The 18539-nt window shown below is 40.8% G+C and overlaps 1 protein-coding gene across 4 annotated transcripts in view; it reads right to left on the reverse strand.

Annotated features, from left to right (window-relative positions):
* Positions 1 to 18539, reverse strand: part of SLC4A4 (solute carrier family 4 member 4) — a 212662-nt gene that overhangs the window by 56858 nt on the left and 137265 nt on the right. For all 4 annotated transcript variants that reach the window (XM_070756887.1, XM_070756889.1, XM_070756888.1 and 1 more), the window contains exons 8-12: positions 15656 to 15813; positions 9179 to 9266; positions 6236 to 6390; positions 5177 to 5290; positions 4205 to 4379 (exon numbers count right to left, since the gene is read on the reverse strand). In XM_070756887.1, the coding sequence (XP_070612988.1) occupies positions 4205 to 4379; positions 5177 to 5290; positions 6236 to 6390; positions 9179 to 9266; positions 15656 to 15813 (690 nt within the window). The remainder of the gene's footprint in view (positions 1 to 4204; positions 4380 to 5176; positions 5291 to 6235; positions 6391 to 9178; positions 9267 to 15655; positions 15814 to 18539) is intronic.

Raw genomic sequence — 18539 nt, forward strand, 5'->3', positions numbered from 1 at the left:
CTGACCATCTGTGGTTGGTTGAACTCCAAATTTACCATATTTTTCGGAGTATAAGATGCACCTTTTTCCTCCCTAAAAGACACTGGAAATATGGGTGCATCTTATATTCTTAATGTAGCTTTTTTCGAAGCTTTTTTCCAGCCCTAACTAGCTTACAGCTTGCAAGCTCTTTCATTGTTACTCTCTGCAAAGAATGTTTTCCAAGCCCTAAGTCTTTGCAGGGTTTTTTAATTATTGCTCTACTTGCTCCAAATGTTTCTTTCCAGACCTAACGAGGTAGTAACGATGTTCTCAGCTCTTACTGGCTTGCAAGCTCTTTCATTGTTACTCTCTGCAAAGAATGTTTTCCAAGCCCTAAGTCTTTGCAGGCTTTTTTTTTCATTGTTTTACTTGCTCCAAATGTTTCTTTCCCGACCTAATGAGGTAGTAACGATGTTCTCAGCTCTTACTGGTTTGCAAGCTCTTTCATTGTTACTCTCTGAGAAGAATGTTTCCCAAGCCCTAAGTCTTTGCAGGGTTTTTTAATTATTGCTCTACTTGCTTCAAATGTTTCTTTCCAGACCTAACGAGGTAGTGACGATGTTCTCAGCTCTTACAGCTTGCGAGCTCTTTCATTGTTACTCTCGGCGAAGAATGTTTTCCAAGCCCTAAGTCTTTGCAGGGTTTTTTTTTTCATTGCTTTACTTGCTCCAAATGTTTCTTTCCAGACCTAATGAGGTAGTGACCATGTTCTCAGCTCTTACAGCTTGCAAGCTCTTTCATTGTTACTCTCTGAGAAGAATGTTTCCCAAGCCCTAAGTCTTTGCAGGGTTTTTAAATTATTGCTCTACTTGCTCCAAATGTTTCTTTCCAGACCTAACGAGGTAGTAACGATGTTCTCAGCTCTTAATGGCTTGCAAGCTCTTTCATTGTTACTCTCTGCGAAGAATGTTTTCCAAGCCCTAAGTCTTTGCAGGGTTTTTAAATTATTGCTCTACTTGCTCCAAATGTTTCTTTCCAGACCTAACAAGGTAGTGAGGATGTTCTCAGCTCTTACTGGCTTGCAAGCTCTTTCATTGTTACTCTCTGCGAAGAATGTTTTCCAAGCCCTAAGTCTTTGCAGGGTTTTTTTTTCATTGTTTTACTTGCTCCAAATGTTTCTTTCCATACCTAACGAAGTAGTGACGATGTTCTCAGCTCTTACTGGCTTGCAAGCTCTTTCATTGTTACTCTCTGTGAAGAATGTTTTCCAAGCCCTAAGTCTTTGCAGGTTTTTTTAATTGCTCTACTTGCTGCAAATTTTTCTTTCCAGACCTAACAAGATGCTAATGATGTTCTTACCCGTTTGCAAGCTCTTTCATTGTTACTCTCTCCGAATAAGGTTTTTTTTAAGCCCTTACCAGGGGATAAATTAATGTGCTGAAGCTAACCAGATTAAGGACGCTAGTCAGAGGAGTATCTGGTAGGCAGATTCTTCCCTCTATTATCCTCCCCAAAAACTAAGGTGCGTCTTATACACTGAAAAATGTGGTAGGTCTTTGAACCAGCAGAGAAACTGATCCTTGTTGAAAGAAAGATTTATTCCACAACCACAAGTCTATTTTCCTTCTTGTAAAATATGAATGCTCTCTGGCCGTGATATTTGAACTCTAAAACATCATACTCTCAAGTTTATAACCTCTTGCAAAGGTAGATTTCCTTGCTGATATGTCTATCAATGTTTCATTTGCATTTATCACAAAGGTCTGTAAAAAGAAACTTGGTTTGCCTCAAAGATGAATAGAAATATTAGAAATTGTAGGAAATATATTTAAATTTTTCTTATTGTTATATATAGGTGTATTATTCTTTGTTTTTGTTTTTCTATTTTAGATTAAGGTTAGTCTTTCTTTTTAAATTCGATACAGTTTAGTTATTAGATATTTAATTTGCTATACAGGATGTTTTTATGTACTGTATACATATCATTATTATATCAAGTTATGAGTGTATTTACAGATATGATCGATTATGATGATATATATGTTTTCATTTATGTACGTTTTAAGGTGCAGAAAAATAAAAAACTTTATATCAAAAGGACCCAGGCCAAAATTGCTCGAAAATATGAAAGAACAAAGAAGTAAGACCTTACAGATTCAGACATTCTGGGGAGAGGTAAATAAATCAGAGTATTTATTAAGTTTAAGGTTTCCATTTGGCAAACAAGTACTGGACAGGAAGATTGAGAGCAGTTTTTGATCAAGGTTTTTTTCCTCCATTTCCTGGTGTTCCCTTGAAGGGGATTAATTTTACTTTGGCTTTCTGAAAATACAGTATGAAACTATTTTTTTTTTTAAAAACTCCACTCGCTCTCCCACAGCCTCCAAGCTGCGAGAAATAAATCACTCTGTATGGTGACACTTTCTTTTGTGGTGGAAAAATCAGAATCCATTTAAATCTTCCGGTAGCATATTTCAGAACTTCATCTGAACCGCACTAAGCCTTGAACCTGTTCACAGTGCTGTGATTCAGTCCTAAGGCACATGAACTATTAAAAGAAGGCTTGTGGGAGAGAGTGGCCAAGCCAGGGGGAGGGGGTCAAACAGGAACTTAGTCTAGAATCCCTAAATGGGAACAAGAAAGCAAAGTCCAACCCCCTTATCTAGTCTCACCCAAGTACAATCAGAGGTGGTATTTGTTGGCTTTCCATGAGATTTATGGTTTTCAAGTGATCTTCTTCACTTCACCCAGCAGGGTGTCTTCATAGCAGAATTGTGCTACAATGTATAATGGGTACAATGGCTCCAATATAAAACTTATGTGTTTTATTTCTTATTTCTCACTGAATTAGTTTTATGTTTACACAAAATAACAACATGACAGAATTAACTATATTCCTCTCTACATCTGCTCTTTATGATGCAGATTCACCAATAGTCAGCATACAAAACCCAAGAATTCTATCTTCCAACTGTCAAAACACAAATACACAAATTATTTTATCTATCTATTTATCTATCTATCTATCTATCTATCTATCTATCCATCCATCCATTCATTCATTCATTTATTTGATTTGATTTGTATGCCACCCATCTCCGTAGACTTGGGGCGGCTCTCTCGAAACATTCTATTCCCTTTTTCCATGCTATATGCTAACAGTATTCCGCCGGATTGGACTGGTTTGGGCAAACTGGTAATAGCAAATTGTGTAGTTTAGTTGTTGTGGCCTATCGGCTGCTGGCCCCTCCAGGACCCGAATCAGAGGAGGAGGAGGCATGGGAATCAGAATTAACATTAAGGCAACCTTCAAAGTCCGAGGGGGAAGAGGGAATGGAGCTGTCAGAGACAGAGTTGTTTTACTCTCTCCCTGTTCCAGGGAAGTCTTTGGAGCCTGGGGGGGGGCGAAACACAAGCCTACTGGGCCCACCAGAAGTTGGGAAACAGGTCGTTTCCAGCCTCCAGAGGGCTTCTGGGGGCGGAGAAGCTATTTTCACCCTCTCCAGGCATTGAATTTGGGGATGGGCACTCACACATGTGCGATAGCACACGCGCACTCTTTCAGCACCCAAGGAAAAACCGGTTCGCCATCACTGGCCTAGGCCATCCGTCAGCCCTCAGATGGAGAGTGAACAGCCCCCAGGTCTGGAGGTGGCTGACAAGGAAGAGAAGAAACAACTGGGTCCAGTGCCTGATGCATGGATACACAGAAGGCAGAGAAGAGGAGAGCAGTGGAAATCTACAGGCCGGTCCCCTTGGGATAGAAGAGCCATCACTGCTAGCAAAGCCCCACCCTAGCTCTGGGGATAAAAGGCAGGGGGTGGAGATGAATATATGTGGCAGACAACTATTTATCTCCCCTGCCGGACAGACTTGTTACCTTGCAATGAGAGAGAAATTTTTTGCCGGGGCTGCTGGGGCACCTAATAAAGGAACCATTGACTTAATTTCAGAGGGTTTGTCGTGTTTGGGGAGCTGGGTCAGAACATCCCATTTCATTGTTTTCAAACTGCTTGGTTGGCAGGAGCTGGGACAAATTGATGGAAGCTCTTTCTTGTCATGTGTTTCAGGCTCTCGGGTTATGAACTGCTGAGCAGTGGACCATTCAATGGTCCTCTGACTCAGTGGCCTGACCACGTGATCCACCACAGCCCCTTGTAGGGGTGGGATGAGACTCCGGGCAAAGGTGCCTTGGCCGATTCGATCCTGTTGCGATCGGCTTCTTCAAAACGCGTGAACCCACCTGCATGTTTTCTGTCGCATCTCCCAGGAGGCCTCCAAAAGTGATGGCATTGGTTACCGTCCCCAGGTAAATGAAGAGAATAGTAGAGAGGGCTTGGATGTTGAAGGCATCGTAGAAGTCGCTGGCAAAGAAAGGGGCCTTCCTCTTAACGTCTTTGATTAAGCCCCCGAAAAATCTGAAAAGAAGAAGGAAAAGGAGAAGGAGAAGAAGAACAGGAGGAGGAGGAAGAGAAGAAGAAGAAGAGGGGGAGGAGAAAGAGAAGAAGAGGAGGAGGAGGAATAAGAAGAAGAGCAGGAGGAGGAGGAAGAGGAAGAGGAAGAAGAGGAGGAGGAGGGGAGGAGGAGGAGGAGGAAGAGGAGGAAGAGGAGGAGGAGGAGGAGGAGGAAGAAGAGGAAGAAGAAGAGGAGGAGAAAGAGAAGAAGAGGAGGAGGAGGAAGAGGAAGAAGAGGAGAGGAGGAGGAGAGGAGGAGGAGGAGGAGGAGGAGGAGGAGGAAGAAGAAGAAGAAGAAGAAGAAGAAGAAGAAGAAGAAGAAGAAGAAGAGTCAATGACATTAGTTCATGTGACAAAGAAGAGCTTGAAAACAGCATCCTAAAACATCATTCAAGGGCTTCCCCAAAGAAGGATGTGAGTTAAAACTAGATTTTTCTCAGTTATTTTATTGAGTAGCAAAGTCTTGAATTGGAAAGGATTCAAGAATGTTGCCTTTCCTTTAGTCTCAGGGGGGGGGACACTTTTTATGGTAACTCATCAGACTTAACCCACTTTTTTAGACATTGAAGTCTTCTTTTCTTCATGTGGTATTTTATACCAGGACGCTTCAAAATGTGTTATTAGATGTGACCGATTTTAACAACCTGTGGAAACCCACCTTTGTTCTGGGGAGGTCTGTTGTAATTTCCAAGTGGTGGCTAAGTAATTGGTTGGAGTGCCTGTGTAACCCACTAGAGAAGTTGTGAACTTTGGTCCCTTACTTGCCAGTTCGTTTCAATTCCTCGCAGTCCCCGTGTCCCCCTCCTCCGTTTCCTCCTTCGTGAGGGGTATCTCCATTCATCTGGACATTCTCGACGCCTGCGTACTGGTTTTTCCTGGACGGACAGAATGAGAACATGCACATTTATTGCCAACGTTGCACAGATGCACACACACCCTTAGCCTTCGGTAAACTTCAGAAATTAACATTTGGTCCAAATACAGTGGTACCTTTACCTATGAATGCTTCTATGTATGTATGTATGTATGTATGTATGTATGTATGTATGTATGTATGTATGTATGTATGTATGTATCTATCTATCTATCTATCTATCTATCTTTCTTTCTTTCTTTCTCTCTATGTATCTATGTATCTATCTATCTTTCTTTCTCTCTCTCTATCTATCTATTTATCTTCCTTCCTTTCTCTCTATCTATCTATCTATCTATCTATCTATGTATCTATCTATCTATCTTTCTTTCTCTATTTATCTATCTATCTATGTACCGTATCTATCTATATTTCTTTCTCTCTATGTATCTATCTATCTCACACAATCTATCTATCTATCTTTCTTTCTCTCTATGTATCTATCTATCTATCTTTCTCTCTATCTATCTATCTATCTATCTATCTATCTCTCTATCTCTCTCTCTATCTATCTATCTATCCTCTCTCACACAATCTAGCTATCTATCTTTCTTTCTTTCTTTTTGTCTCTCTATGTATCTATCTATCTATCTTTCTTTCTTTCTTTCTCTCTATGTATCTATCTATCTATCTTTCTATCTATCTTTCTTTCTTTTTTCTTTCTCTCTATGTATCTATCTTTCTCTCTATGTATCTATCTTTCTCTCTATCTTTCTCTCTATCTTTCTATCTTTCTATCTTTCTATCTTTCTCTTTCTATCTTTCTATCTTTCTATCTTTCTATCTTTCTATCTTTCTATCTTTCTATCTTTCTATCTATCTATCTATCTATCTATCTATCTATCTTTCTATCTATCTATCTATCTATCTATCTATCTATCTATCATACAGGATAGGACTCAATTACCTTTTGTCCGAAGATGGGAGAGATTTGGGGGGCTCTATCCTTATGGCAGGATCCCACTCCCCTGGAGGAAGCACAATTACTTCGTCCAGAAATTCATCAATCCCAGCGATCAGGTCCTGCCTGTCTTTGGCTTTGTAGGCTATGTCGTGAAATACCTATAAAGGGGTGAATGAAGAAGAGATCAGACACAGTAGGAAAAAGCCATCTAGACACATGCAACTATGTACATCATATTTATGTAACACCCTTCTATTTGTTCAGATACATCTTCCCTATAGATAAAGAATTATTTGTAACTCAAGGTTAAAATGAGAGGTGCCTGGTACTGTCTGAGCTTGGTTGTTTTCTTGAAGACATCTCATTACCTTACTAGGTAACATCATTAGTGTTAGGTAAGGAGTTTTGTTTTCAATGTATATTCCTGGCAGGGCAAGACACTAGAATATAAATTGAGACCAAACCCCATTCCTCACTGATGATGACACCAAATTGGCGTAATGAAATGTTTGCGAGAAAACAACCAAGCTCAGACAGAACCAAGGACCCTTCTTCAAGCCTCCAATGCCTACTCTAACCATTAATCTTCCAAGTTTAGAAAAATTGTGATTTTTCTATCACTTGATACATGAGTGTTTGAACTCAACATGGGCCTCCTGCTGTCTAAGGCCACATCCAATCCACCCAATCTCTTTTTTGGGGTCCCAAGGAACTCCCTTCAACTATACAGTGATACCTCATCTTACAAACGCCTCGTCATACAAACTTTTCGAGATACAAACCTGGGGTTTAAGATTTTTTTGCCTCTTCTTACAAACTATTTTCACCTTACAAACCCAACGCTGCCGCTGGGATGCCCCGCTTCCGGACTTCCGTTGCCAGTGAAGCATCCATTTTTGTGCTGCTGTGATTCCCCTGAGGCTCCCCTCCATGGGAAACCCCACCTCTGGACTTCCGTGTTTTTGTGATGCTGCAGGGGAATCCCAGCAGGGGAATCCCAGCAGCGCAAAAATAGGCGCTTCGCTGGCAACGGAAGTCCGGAGATGGGGTTTCTCATGGAGGGGAGCCTCAGGAAAATCCCAGCAGTGCAAAAACAGGCGCTTCGGCTGGCAAAAGGGGTGAATTTTGGTCTTGCACACATTAATCGCTTTTCCATTGATTCCTATGGAAAACATTGTTTCGTCTTACAAACTTTTCACCTTAAGAACCTCGTCCCAGAACCAATTCAGTTTGTAAGACAAGGTATCACTGTATCACCAAATTCCCTGCGTACATTTTCGAGAGTGTTTTGTAAGTGTGGGGGAAGGCAGACTTGTGGTGGCTCCAGAAAAAGGGAGCCTCCACTGACAAGGCATCCAGGAAAGAAATTTGCCTGCAGGGTGTTTCTCTCCCCTCCCCCCCAACAAAGTGATCATAATCAAAGTTCAAGGAAGAGATATTTGTTAAAATTCCCACCTGCCAAAGCTGATGTTGTAACTTCCCTGAGCTGGGAGTGAGTCAATGGCTTGGCAGGTGTGAATATTCCACTTTTGTTTGTATGCTCATCTTCCCAGCCCTCCTTCAACTGCCCACACTTCAAATCAAGCCAGGGCCGAGCCAAGATACTAAAGAACTGAGTGAGTGCAGTTTAAAGACTATAAATTGTAAAGGTCCATGGGAGGCAGCTCTTTCCACTTCCCAAAAGCAGAGTGGAGTGGAATAAGAATAGGAATAAGAATTAGGACAGGACAGAACAAAACACAACAGAACAAAACAAAACAGAATGTTTTTGAAATATTTTTAATAAAATTTAAAAAAGTAAAAGTAAATGTGGAGTGGAGTGGAGTAGATGACGACTGGATATTTGATGGTGGTCTTAGACAGAAGTCTCTCCTAAATTCTTTGACTTGGAATTCTGTTACCCGCAATGGGTGGAAAAACTGGCATTGTATAGAATGCCTAGGAAATCTGTAGAATTCACTACTTTTCTAGCCAAAGAATGACATGCAGGAGTTACTTTAACATGCTATATATGCTTTCCTTAGGCATTGTAAATAGGAGTGGAGTAGAGTGCGCTGCAGTGCAGTGGAACGGAATGGAACAGAACAAGAATAGGGTGGGTGGGGTGGAATGGAACATAGAATATAGAACATAGAACAGAACAGAACAGAACAACATAACAAGAATAGGGTGGGGTGAGTTGGAACGGAACATAGAATATAGAACATAGAACAGAACAGAACAACAGAACAAGAATAGGGTTGGGTTGGAACGGAACATAGAACATAGAACAGAACAGGAACAAGAATAAAACAGAACAGTACAAGAATAGGGTGGGGTGGAATGGATCATGGAATATAGAACATAGAACAGAACAGAACAAAGAACAAGAACAAGAATAAAACAGAACAGAACAAGAATAGTGTGGGTGGGGTGGAATGGAACATAGAATATAGAACACAGAACAGAACAACAGAACAAGAACAAGAATAAAACAGAACAGAACAAGAATAGGGTGGGGTGAGGTGGGGTGGAACATAGAATATAGAATAAAGAACAGAGAACAGAACAAAACAACAGAACAAGAATAAAACAGAACAGAACAAGAATAGGGTGGGGTGGGGTGGAATGGAACATAGAATATAGAACAGAACAGAACAGCAGAACAAGAACAAGAATAAAACAAAACAGAACAGAGCAATACAAGAATAGAGTGGGGTAGGGTGGAATGGAACATAGAATATAGAACATAGAACAGAACAAAGAACAAGAATAAAGCAGAACAGAACAAAACTGTTTCCTGCTCAAGGAGGAAAATCTATAGCATTTCAGATAAGTGACTATCTAGTCTCTTCTTAAAAAACCCCAGTGATGGAGCACCTCATATTTCTGAAGGAAAGCATTAAAAGATTAGCACATTGTCATCCTGGGGAGGTTACCAGCATTATCCGCACACAGGAAAATTACCTCGTCTGACATCAAAGTGGCAATGGATCGACCGATTTCGTGGTAGGATTTTGCTTTGCCTTTTGGACCCAGCAAAATGAACAGGAACCTGAAACGCAGGAAGAAAACCAGCGTTATTATCATGTGCAAATCCATGTACATTTTTTAAAAAATTAAGAATTACTTAAGCAAATACGAAGAAAACAAAATATGAAATGAGGGAACGGTTAGATAAGAGAAGGCATAGCCTCCAGCCACATAATGGATGGAGAATACAGTGTTCCCTCGATTTTCGCGGGGGATGCGTTCCGAGGCCGCCCGCAAAAGTCGAATTTCCGCGAAGTAGAGATGCGGAAGTAAATACACCATTTTTGGCTATGGACAGTATCACAAGCCTTCCCTTAACACTTTAAACCCCTAAATTACCATTTCCCATTCCCTTAACAACCATTTACTCACCATTATAACTGGTACTCACCATTGAATAAGACACTTACTGATCCTGATATTTATACACATAATTATTTATTAACAATAATTAATTTTTTTGTTATTTATTTGCAAAAATTATTAGTTTGGCGATGACGTATGATGTCATCGGGCGGGAAAAACCATGGAATAGGGAAAAAACACGAAGTATTTTTTAATTAATATTTTTGGGAAAAAACGTGGTATAGGCTATTCGCGAAGTTCAGACCCGCGAAAATCGTGGGAACACTATAGAGGTTCAGAAGGGGAGTCCTGAAATTCTCAGGCTGATTTGGACTTTTGGACTTGATAGATTCTGTCACCCATAATGCAATGTGCAAGCGACTCACACACACCCATGCGCCTCCAATCAGACATCCCAGCTAATGTGCAGCTGTCACATAAACATTTATTCAGTCTCAATTTAGGGATATCATAGCCACGTAATACACTCACGGCCACCAGCTTTGCACAGGAGGGTTCTTTGGATTAAAATTCATGACTTCCTTCTCAAAAAAACAAACTCCCTTACCTTCTTCCTCATTTTGTCGCCAAGAACAAATTTCCAATAACTACTATGCAAATATATGCTTGTGTGTGCAACTCGGCTGCAACCCAATATTGATGCATGCTACATCACAGATCAATCAAATGAAGCTAACACATGAAAGGACACATTCCAAACTTAATTGGAATTAATTGAGCCGGGGTGGCGCAGCAGGTAGAGTGCTGTACTGCAGGCCACTGAAGCTGACCGTAGATCTGAAGGTCAGCGGTTCAAATCTCATCACCAGCTCAAGGTTGACTCAGCCTTCCATCCTTCCGAGGTGGGTCAAATGAGGACCCGGATTGTGGGGGCAATAGGCTGGCGCTGTTAAAAAAGTGCTATTGCTAACATGTTGTAAGCCACCCTGAGTCTAAGGAGAAAGGCGGCATAAAAATTGAATGAATGAATGAATGAACGAACGAACAAACAAACAAACAAACAAACAAACAAACAAACAAACAAACAAATAATTGATATGTTGGAACGATATACAGTGGTACCTCTACTTAAGAACTTAATTCGTTCCGTGACCAGGTTCTTAAGTAGAAAAGTTCTTAAGTAGAAGCAATTTTTCCCATAGGAATCAACGTAAAAGCAAAAAAAATGCATGCAAACCCATTAGCTCAAAATTTAGGTGGGAGGAGGAGGAGGAAGAAGAGGAGGAGGAGAGTCGCTGCCAAAGGAAGAAGGTGAGGTGAGGGGAATTTAAAAAATCCAAAACTTTGAGGTTTTAAAAAAAAAGAAGAGAGTCCTTTGACAGCCCAGAAAAGCTTGAGATGGCCGGGATTAAAGGGGGAATGGCAGGAAACTGGCCGGGCCTTTGTGCTGCTCTCAAATTTCCTGGGAAATTTTTCCAGGTTTGGGTTCTTAAGTAGAAAATAGTTCTTAAGTAGAAGCAAAAACATCTTGAACACCCAGTTCTTATCTAGAAAAAGTTGTGGTTATCTCTGGCCCAGCTCCTGCCCCAAGGACTGTGGATGTGGGGGAGACATCCACATGCTGCAGGCCTGTTTTGCCCCCGGTGGAATCTGCTGATGAAGGCTCTTCTGACCAAGAAGACATGAGTGACAGGGAGGAGGAGAGTGTGGCAGACAGCTCAGAAGGAGATCAATTATCTAGCTCCTCCTTGGATTCAGAACAAGAGTTAATGATACAGCCATGCATGCGGAGAGCGATGCATAGGCAACAACAACTGAGAGATTATTATCAAAGAAAATGAGGCCACCTGTGGTTGGGTGGGGCTGTGGTCATTAGTGAGGCTGCTATAAATAGCAGCCTGTGGGTTTGGCCATTGTGGAGGTTTATCTGATCCTTGTGTTTTGTAACTGCTTTACTGTCTTTGACCTTTTGTGTGCTGATTTTTCCCAGCTTTGAAACTAAACCAGTGCAAAGTGTGTTTCACTTTGTGAAAGAAGAAGGACTGTGAATTGCCTCACAGCTGCAAACTAAGTATCACAGAACTGATAAGGGACTTGTACCAATTACCAGTTTGTTTGGAGACGAGTGCTCTTTGCTATACCAAAAGAGGGCTTAGGTTAAGTGAATTTTCATTATAAAGAACATTGTTTTGACTTTTCAAAGGTGTGTGTGTCTGAAATTTGTACCTGTGAATTTTTGGGAGGAGTCTGCCAGAGAGCCCGACAGAACAGAAAAGTTCTTAAGTAGAGGCATTCTTAGGTAGAGGCACCACTGTAAAAGCTTTCCTTGAAAAACCTTGCAGAAGCCAACGGGCATAAATGATTTATTTTCAATCAGCAAATTAGAACTGCCATGTAAATAAATAAAGAGGTTTCCGCAAAGGGCAACTGGCTATATTGCTGCAAAGTATATCCCATGGTTTGTTTGTTTTTTTAATGAGAGCAAATAACAAACTCGACAGGAGGGAAATTAACATTTCTACAGACAGCGGCATTAAAATCAACATTAATCTTCCCAGAACAAACTTTCACATGTTACTGAGGACATACTGGCTGACATGTCTATTGTGAGTGCCCTTTGTCCACCTCTGGTCATGTCAGATTCTGAGGAGGATGAGCCAAGCCCCTCTGGATAGCCCGGGGCCAGTAGGTTTGCCAGCTGTTGCAGAGAGTGAGAGTGAGGGGGACAGTGACCTGAATTAACCCGAGGAACCACTAGAGGGGGCTGATATAACAATGGGGGAGTGGTCCCAGTCAGAGGATGAGGAAGACATTAGAGTGGATAATCTGTGGTTAGATCAGGGGTGGGCAATTAATTTTATGAGAAATTGGGATGGTTTTACAGGGCTGGATTAATATAATTAACTCAGTTCTGCCCAATACTGTATATTATTGGGTAGAACTGAGTTAATTATATTACAATTATAAATTATAATTATATATATATAATTATAATTTATAATTTATAAATATATATATGTTTTTTATAAATTTATAAATATATATAATTTTTTTATAATTTATAAATATATATATTATATATATATATAATTATAATTTATAATTTATAAATATATATATATATATGTTTTCGTAGATTTTCACGGGGTATATGTATGTAGATTGTTCTGAGTTTGGGTTTTGCCCCGTGTAATATTTTGCATGTCTATGCGACGTTTCTGTGAAATCACATTCACCATCATCGGGCTGAAGTTGTAAGCTTCGTGCTGCTGAAAATGTAGTTTGTTTGCAACTGCTTACAACTTCAGCCTGATGATGGTGAATGTGATTTCACCGAAACGTCACATAGACATGCAAAATATTACACGGGGCAAAACCCAAACTCAGGACAATCTACATATATATATATATAATATATGTCACATGTTTTTGCTGAATTTTGAAAATTAAGGGAGACTAGGATAGATCTATTTCGGCCTTATTTTGGCCTCATCAGCTAGCCATACCCACTGGGACTTGAACCTGCAACCTTTGCCTTGTAAGGCAGAGAATTAACCTCCAGGCTACAGTATCCAATCCTTTCAGCTCTATACCAAGGAAGGGTTACATTTTGTGTCAAATCACCCTGGTATATTGAAGGAACATCACAAGTCCTTTTTTGCCTCTCGGCCCAACCCAGATATATATATTATATATTATATTATAATTATAAATTAATTGCCCACCCCTTCCTCCCTTCCTTGTTCCCTCCATTTCTCTTTCCTTCCTTCCTTCTTTCCTTCCTTCCTTCCTTCTCCAGATGGAGAGAAGTTTCTGTCTCTCTGATTTTCTCTGCCTTTTATTTCTGCTTTTGGGCAGTTCTTTACTTCTCTTTCCAAATATTCCTTTCAGGTGCCTCTCTTCAACTGACCTACATTGTCAGTGGAGAAAACATAGTGGAGGCTTTGCCTGAAAGTAGCTTTGGATTCCTCTTCTTCCTCCTCCTCCCTTTCCCCCCTCCCCAGAAAGGTGGGGTGGGGGGGTTGCTTTAAATTTCTTGGAAAGGGCAATGAAACCAATGAACAATTAAAAAATGAGCATTTATTGGACTTTTGCAAAAGGGCATGAAAAGAGAATTTCTCCTTCCTTCCTTCCTTCCTCCATTTCTCCTTCCTTCCTTCCTTCCTTCCTCCCTCCATTTCTCCTTCCTTCCTTCCTTCCTTCCTTCCTCCCTCCATTTCTCCTTCCTTCCTTCCTTCCTTCCTTCCTTCCTAGAAACATAGAAACATAGAAGTCTGACGGCAGAAAAAGACCTCATGGTCCATCTAGTCTGCCCTTATACTATTTTCTGTATTTTATCTTAGGATGGATATATGTTTATCCCAGGCATGTTTAAATTCAGTTACTGTGGATTTATCTACCATGTCTGCTGGAAGTTTGTTCCAAGGATCTACTACTCTTTCAGTAAAATAATATTTTCTCATGTTGCCTTTGATCTTTCCCCCAACTAACTTCAGATTGTGTCCCCTTGTTCTTGTGTTCACTTTCCTATTAAAAACACTGAACTACAGTGGTACCTCTACCTAAGAACGCCTCTACTTATGAACATTTTTAGATAAGAACTGGGTGTTCAAGATTTTTTTGCCTCTTCTCAAGAACCATTTTCCACTTACAAACCCAAGCCTCCGAAACATTTAAATATGTTAAAGGATTAAATAAGGTTCAGGAGGGAAGTGTTTATAATAGGAAAGTGAACCCAAGAAAAAGGGGGCACCATCTGAGATGACTTGGGGGGAAAGATCAAAAGCAACGTGAGGAAATATTATTTCACAGAAAGAGTAGTAGATCCTTGGAACAAACTTCCAGCAGACGTGTTTGGTAAATCCACAGTAACTGAATTTAAACATGCCTGGGATAAACATATATCCATTCTAAGATAAAATATAGGAAATAGTATAAGGGCAGACTAGATGGACCATGAGGTCTTTTTCTGCCGTCAGTCTTCTATGTTTCTATGTTTCTATTCTAGGGAGCTGGTTTTTATTCTCTATTATTTAAGGAATGCCTTTAGACCGAGCTGGTGTTTTTTCCCTAGACTTTGTGTATGCTTCACTCCGTAGAGGAGAATCACTCCCTTTTCCTTGCCATTCAACCTGCTTTTCACTGTGTGTTTTATCAATAAAGAGTATGATTTTATCATGAAATAGTGGATTTTTGGGTCGGTGGGTTTGCTCCGAGAGGTCGTGCACAGAACAATGTCCATAGAGAGTTTCTGGAAAACATCTAAGCCAGGGTCGCCAACCTTGGCAACTTTAAGACTTGTGGACTTCAACTCCCAGAATTCTCTATAGGCAGGGGGGAATTCTGGGAGTTGAAGTCCACAAGTCTAAAAGTTGCCAAGGTTGGAGAGTCGTGTTCTAAGCCAGTGATTTTCAACCTTTTTTGAGCCGCGGCACATTTTTTACATTTACGAAACCCTAGGGCACATTGAGCAGGGGGGAGGGGGGGCCACTAAAAAAAGTTTGGACAAAAAAATTCTCTCTCTCTCTCTTCCTCCCCTTCGCTCTATTTCTTTCTCCCTCCCTCTTTCTCTCCCTTCCTTCCTCTTTCTCTCTCTCCATCCCTCTTTCTTTCTCTTCCTTCCTTCCTTTCTTTTTTGCTTTCTCTCTCCCTTCCTACCTCCCTCTATGTCTTTCTCTCTCTCTCTCCCTCCCTTCCTCTCTCTCTCTCTTGCTTTCTTTCTCTCTCTTTCTCTCTCTCTCTTTCTCTCTCTCTCTTTCTCTCTCTCTCTTGCTTTCTTTCTCTCTCTCTTTCTCTCTTTCTCTCTCTCATTCTCTCGCTCGCTCGCTCTTTCTCTCTCTTGCTTTCTCTTTCTCTTGCTTTCTTTCTCTCTGAGCTTCGCGGCACACATGACCATGTCTCGTGGCACACTAGTGTGCCGCAGCACACTGGTTGAAAAACACTGTTCTAAGCAACTGTTCAAAATTTCAACAGCAATGAAAAAAAGAAGTTTTCCAGAAACTTTCAGTGGAAAAAAAACATCGTATTAAAGTAATCCCTGGATTGCAGGTTCGCTTTAATTTGGAAAAAAAAATACACAGCAACAGATAGAAAACACTCATTTACCGAGTAGGTACGGGGACTTCTGTTAGGGCCCCAAGCATGACTGCTTCCTTCAACCGGACGAAGGCAATAAAAGGGTTTTCCAAAAAGTCGACTTCTCCCACTAGGACATTGGAGGCCTCAGCATCCCGAGGTAACTTCTTCATGAATTTGTTCTTCAGCTGAGTGAAAAAGAGAAAAAACAGAAGTACTGTATTCATTCATTCATTCAGTCATTCAGTCATTCATATAAAATACAAAAAAAATTAAAAAGAAGTTAAATATAGAATCTAATAATAAAACCCAGATTAAAAACCATAATAAACTAAATGATCAGCATACCTATGTAGCATTCATACAATTTGGCCATGATACTTGTTGAATTCATGGACCCCAGGCCTACCGGCAAAGCCCATTCTTCGTGGCCTTGCAGAAAGCCATTAGGGTGGGAGCAGTATGGACCTTGGGTGGGGGAGTTGATTCCATAGAGCCGGGGCAGCCACAGAGAAGGCCCTCCCCCCCTGTAGTCCCATCAACCTGCATTGCTTAAGTCAACGGCTTTATAGGTAATAACCAACAGTTTTTACTTTTTTTATCATATAAGGAATTGAAATAATTCTTTTTTGGTCCAGGTGTTAAATCGTAAGGAGGTGGCAAAAATGATATATTGTAAATTAATTTGAAATTAATGGTTTTTTTTTTTTTGTACACGTGATTGGAGAAGAAAAATTAAAAAACATTTCACCCGGGGGGGAAAAAGGGCTAATCCTACTGTAGCATCAAACCCGAAAGCAAATTGCAGATGGTGTAGTTAAAAAGGTAAAGGTTACCACCGCACTTGCAGTGGTAAATCGCACCATTGACCAGCCCCTCCCTGCCCCTCCCACTTAACTCCTTCTCTCCTCCTTCTCGGACTCATATACACAGAATAAATAAAAGGAGTCAACTTGAAGGCTAGAAGATTTGGCCAAACGTTTGTGTCAGTTCTGTGGGCGTGGCTTGGTGGGGTGGTGCCGCCCCACTTTGCCGTGAATAATGTCAAGTTGGCCACACCCACTCAGTCACATGACCTGCCTACTCTTGTGGTTAGCTCTGGCCCAGCTCCTGCCCCAAGCACTGTGGATGTGGTGGGGGAGACATCCACATGCTGCAGGCCTGTTGTGCTCCCGGTGGAATCTGATGATGAAGGCTCCTCTGACCAAGAAGACATGAGTGACAGGGAGGAGGAGTGTGTGGCAGACAGCTCAGAAGGAGATCAATTATCTAGCTCCTCCTTGGATTCAGAACAAGAGTTAATGATACAGCCACGCATGCGGAGAGCGAGGCATAGGCAGCAACAACTGAGAGATTATTTTCAAAGAAAATGAGGCCACCTGTGGTTGAGTGGGGCTGTGGTCATTAGTGAGGCTGCTATCAATAGCAGCCTGTGGGTTTGGCCATTGTGGAGGATTATCTGATCGTTGTGTTTCGTGACTGCTTTGCTGACTTTGACCTTTTGTGTGCTGATTTTTCCCCCCTTTGAAACTAAACCAGAGCCAAGTGTGTTTCACTTTGTGAAAGAAGAAGGACTGTGAATTGCTTCACAGCTGCAAGCTAAGTATCTCAGAACTGATAAGGGACTTGTACAAATTACCAGTTTGTTTGGAGACGAGTGCTCTTGGCTATACCAAAAGAGGGCTTAGTTTATTTGCATTTTCGGTATAAAGAACATTGTTTTGAATTTTCAAACGTGTGTGTGTCTGAAATTGTATCTGTGCCTTTTCGGGAGGATTCTACCAGAGAGCTCGACAGAACATCTACCAAGCCACGCCCACCAGAATCAGTAGGGGGGAAATTTGAATGTCAATCCTGTCCTTAGATATTGGAACACTACATCAGCTGGCATCTCTGCAAAAGAGAACTCAATACAAAGCAAAGAACGATGGAGAAATTGATGCCAGTTTCAACGCCATTCCAGAGAGTCAGAATAGAGAAGGAATACAATGTCTTTCAAGTCTGCTTGCATATTTCCCGCATGAACTGCAGGCAACAATCACACAGCTGTCAATCAAGAGGGCCATCTGGAAGAGAGAAGTGAAATATAACCCTACCGGTCCCTGATATATTATTGATGGAAACTGCATAATAAATTATCTGACTTGGTCTGTTAAATTGGATGCAGAGGCTCGGGGTAGAGGATGGAGACAAACAAGGAGTTCCACTTACTTTATTGCAAAATAAATACAGACGAGAGAGAGAATGTAGCTGCAATTTTTAAATGTATTATTGTTATTTTAGATTCTAACTATTAGATTTGTCATTATATATTGTTTTTATCATTGCTGTAAGCCACCCCGAGTCTACGGAGAGGGGCAGCATACAAATCTAATAAATAATAAATAATAATTATTATTATTCATTTATTGTTTCCTGATTGCTTTGACCCCTGTGACAATCATTAAGTATTGTATGTCATGATACTTGACAAATGTATCTTTTCTTTTATGTACACCGAAAACATAAACGCCAAAGACAAATTCCTTATGTGTCCAATCACACTTGGCCTGTAAAATATTCTCTTCTCTTCTCTTCTATTTTATTCTGTCCCCAACCAGCCAATACTCATGCAGGGAAATGCCTATTATAATATTATAGTGAAAGAGTCATCATCTTTCATTATCATTCCATTGTAATGAAAGCTGATTAGGGGGCTGGAGGCTAAAACGTACGAAGAAGAGACTGCAGGAATTGGGTATGTCTAGTCTTATGAAAAGAAGGACTGGGGGAGACACATAGCAGTCTTCCACTATCTCTGGGGCTGCCACAAAGAAGAGGGAGTCAAGCTATTCTCCAAAGCACCTGAGGGTAGAACAAGAAGCAATGGGTGGAAACTAAACAAGGAGAGAAGCAATTTAGAACCCAAGAAAAA

Source organism: Erythrolamprus reginae, chromosome 7 (assembly GCF_031021105.1).
Source record: "Erythrolamprus reginae isolate rEryReg1 chromosome 7, rEryReg1.hap1, whole genome shotgun sequence".
NCBI classification, from domain to species: Eukaryota; Metazoa; Chordata; class Lepidosauria; order Squamata; family Dipsadidae; genus Erythrolamprus; species Erythrolamprus reginae.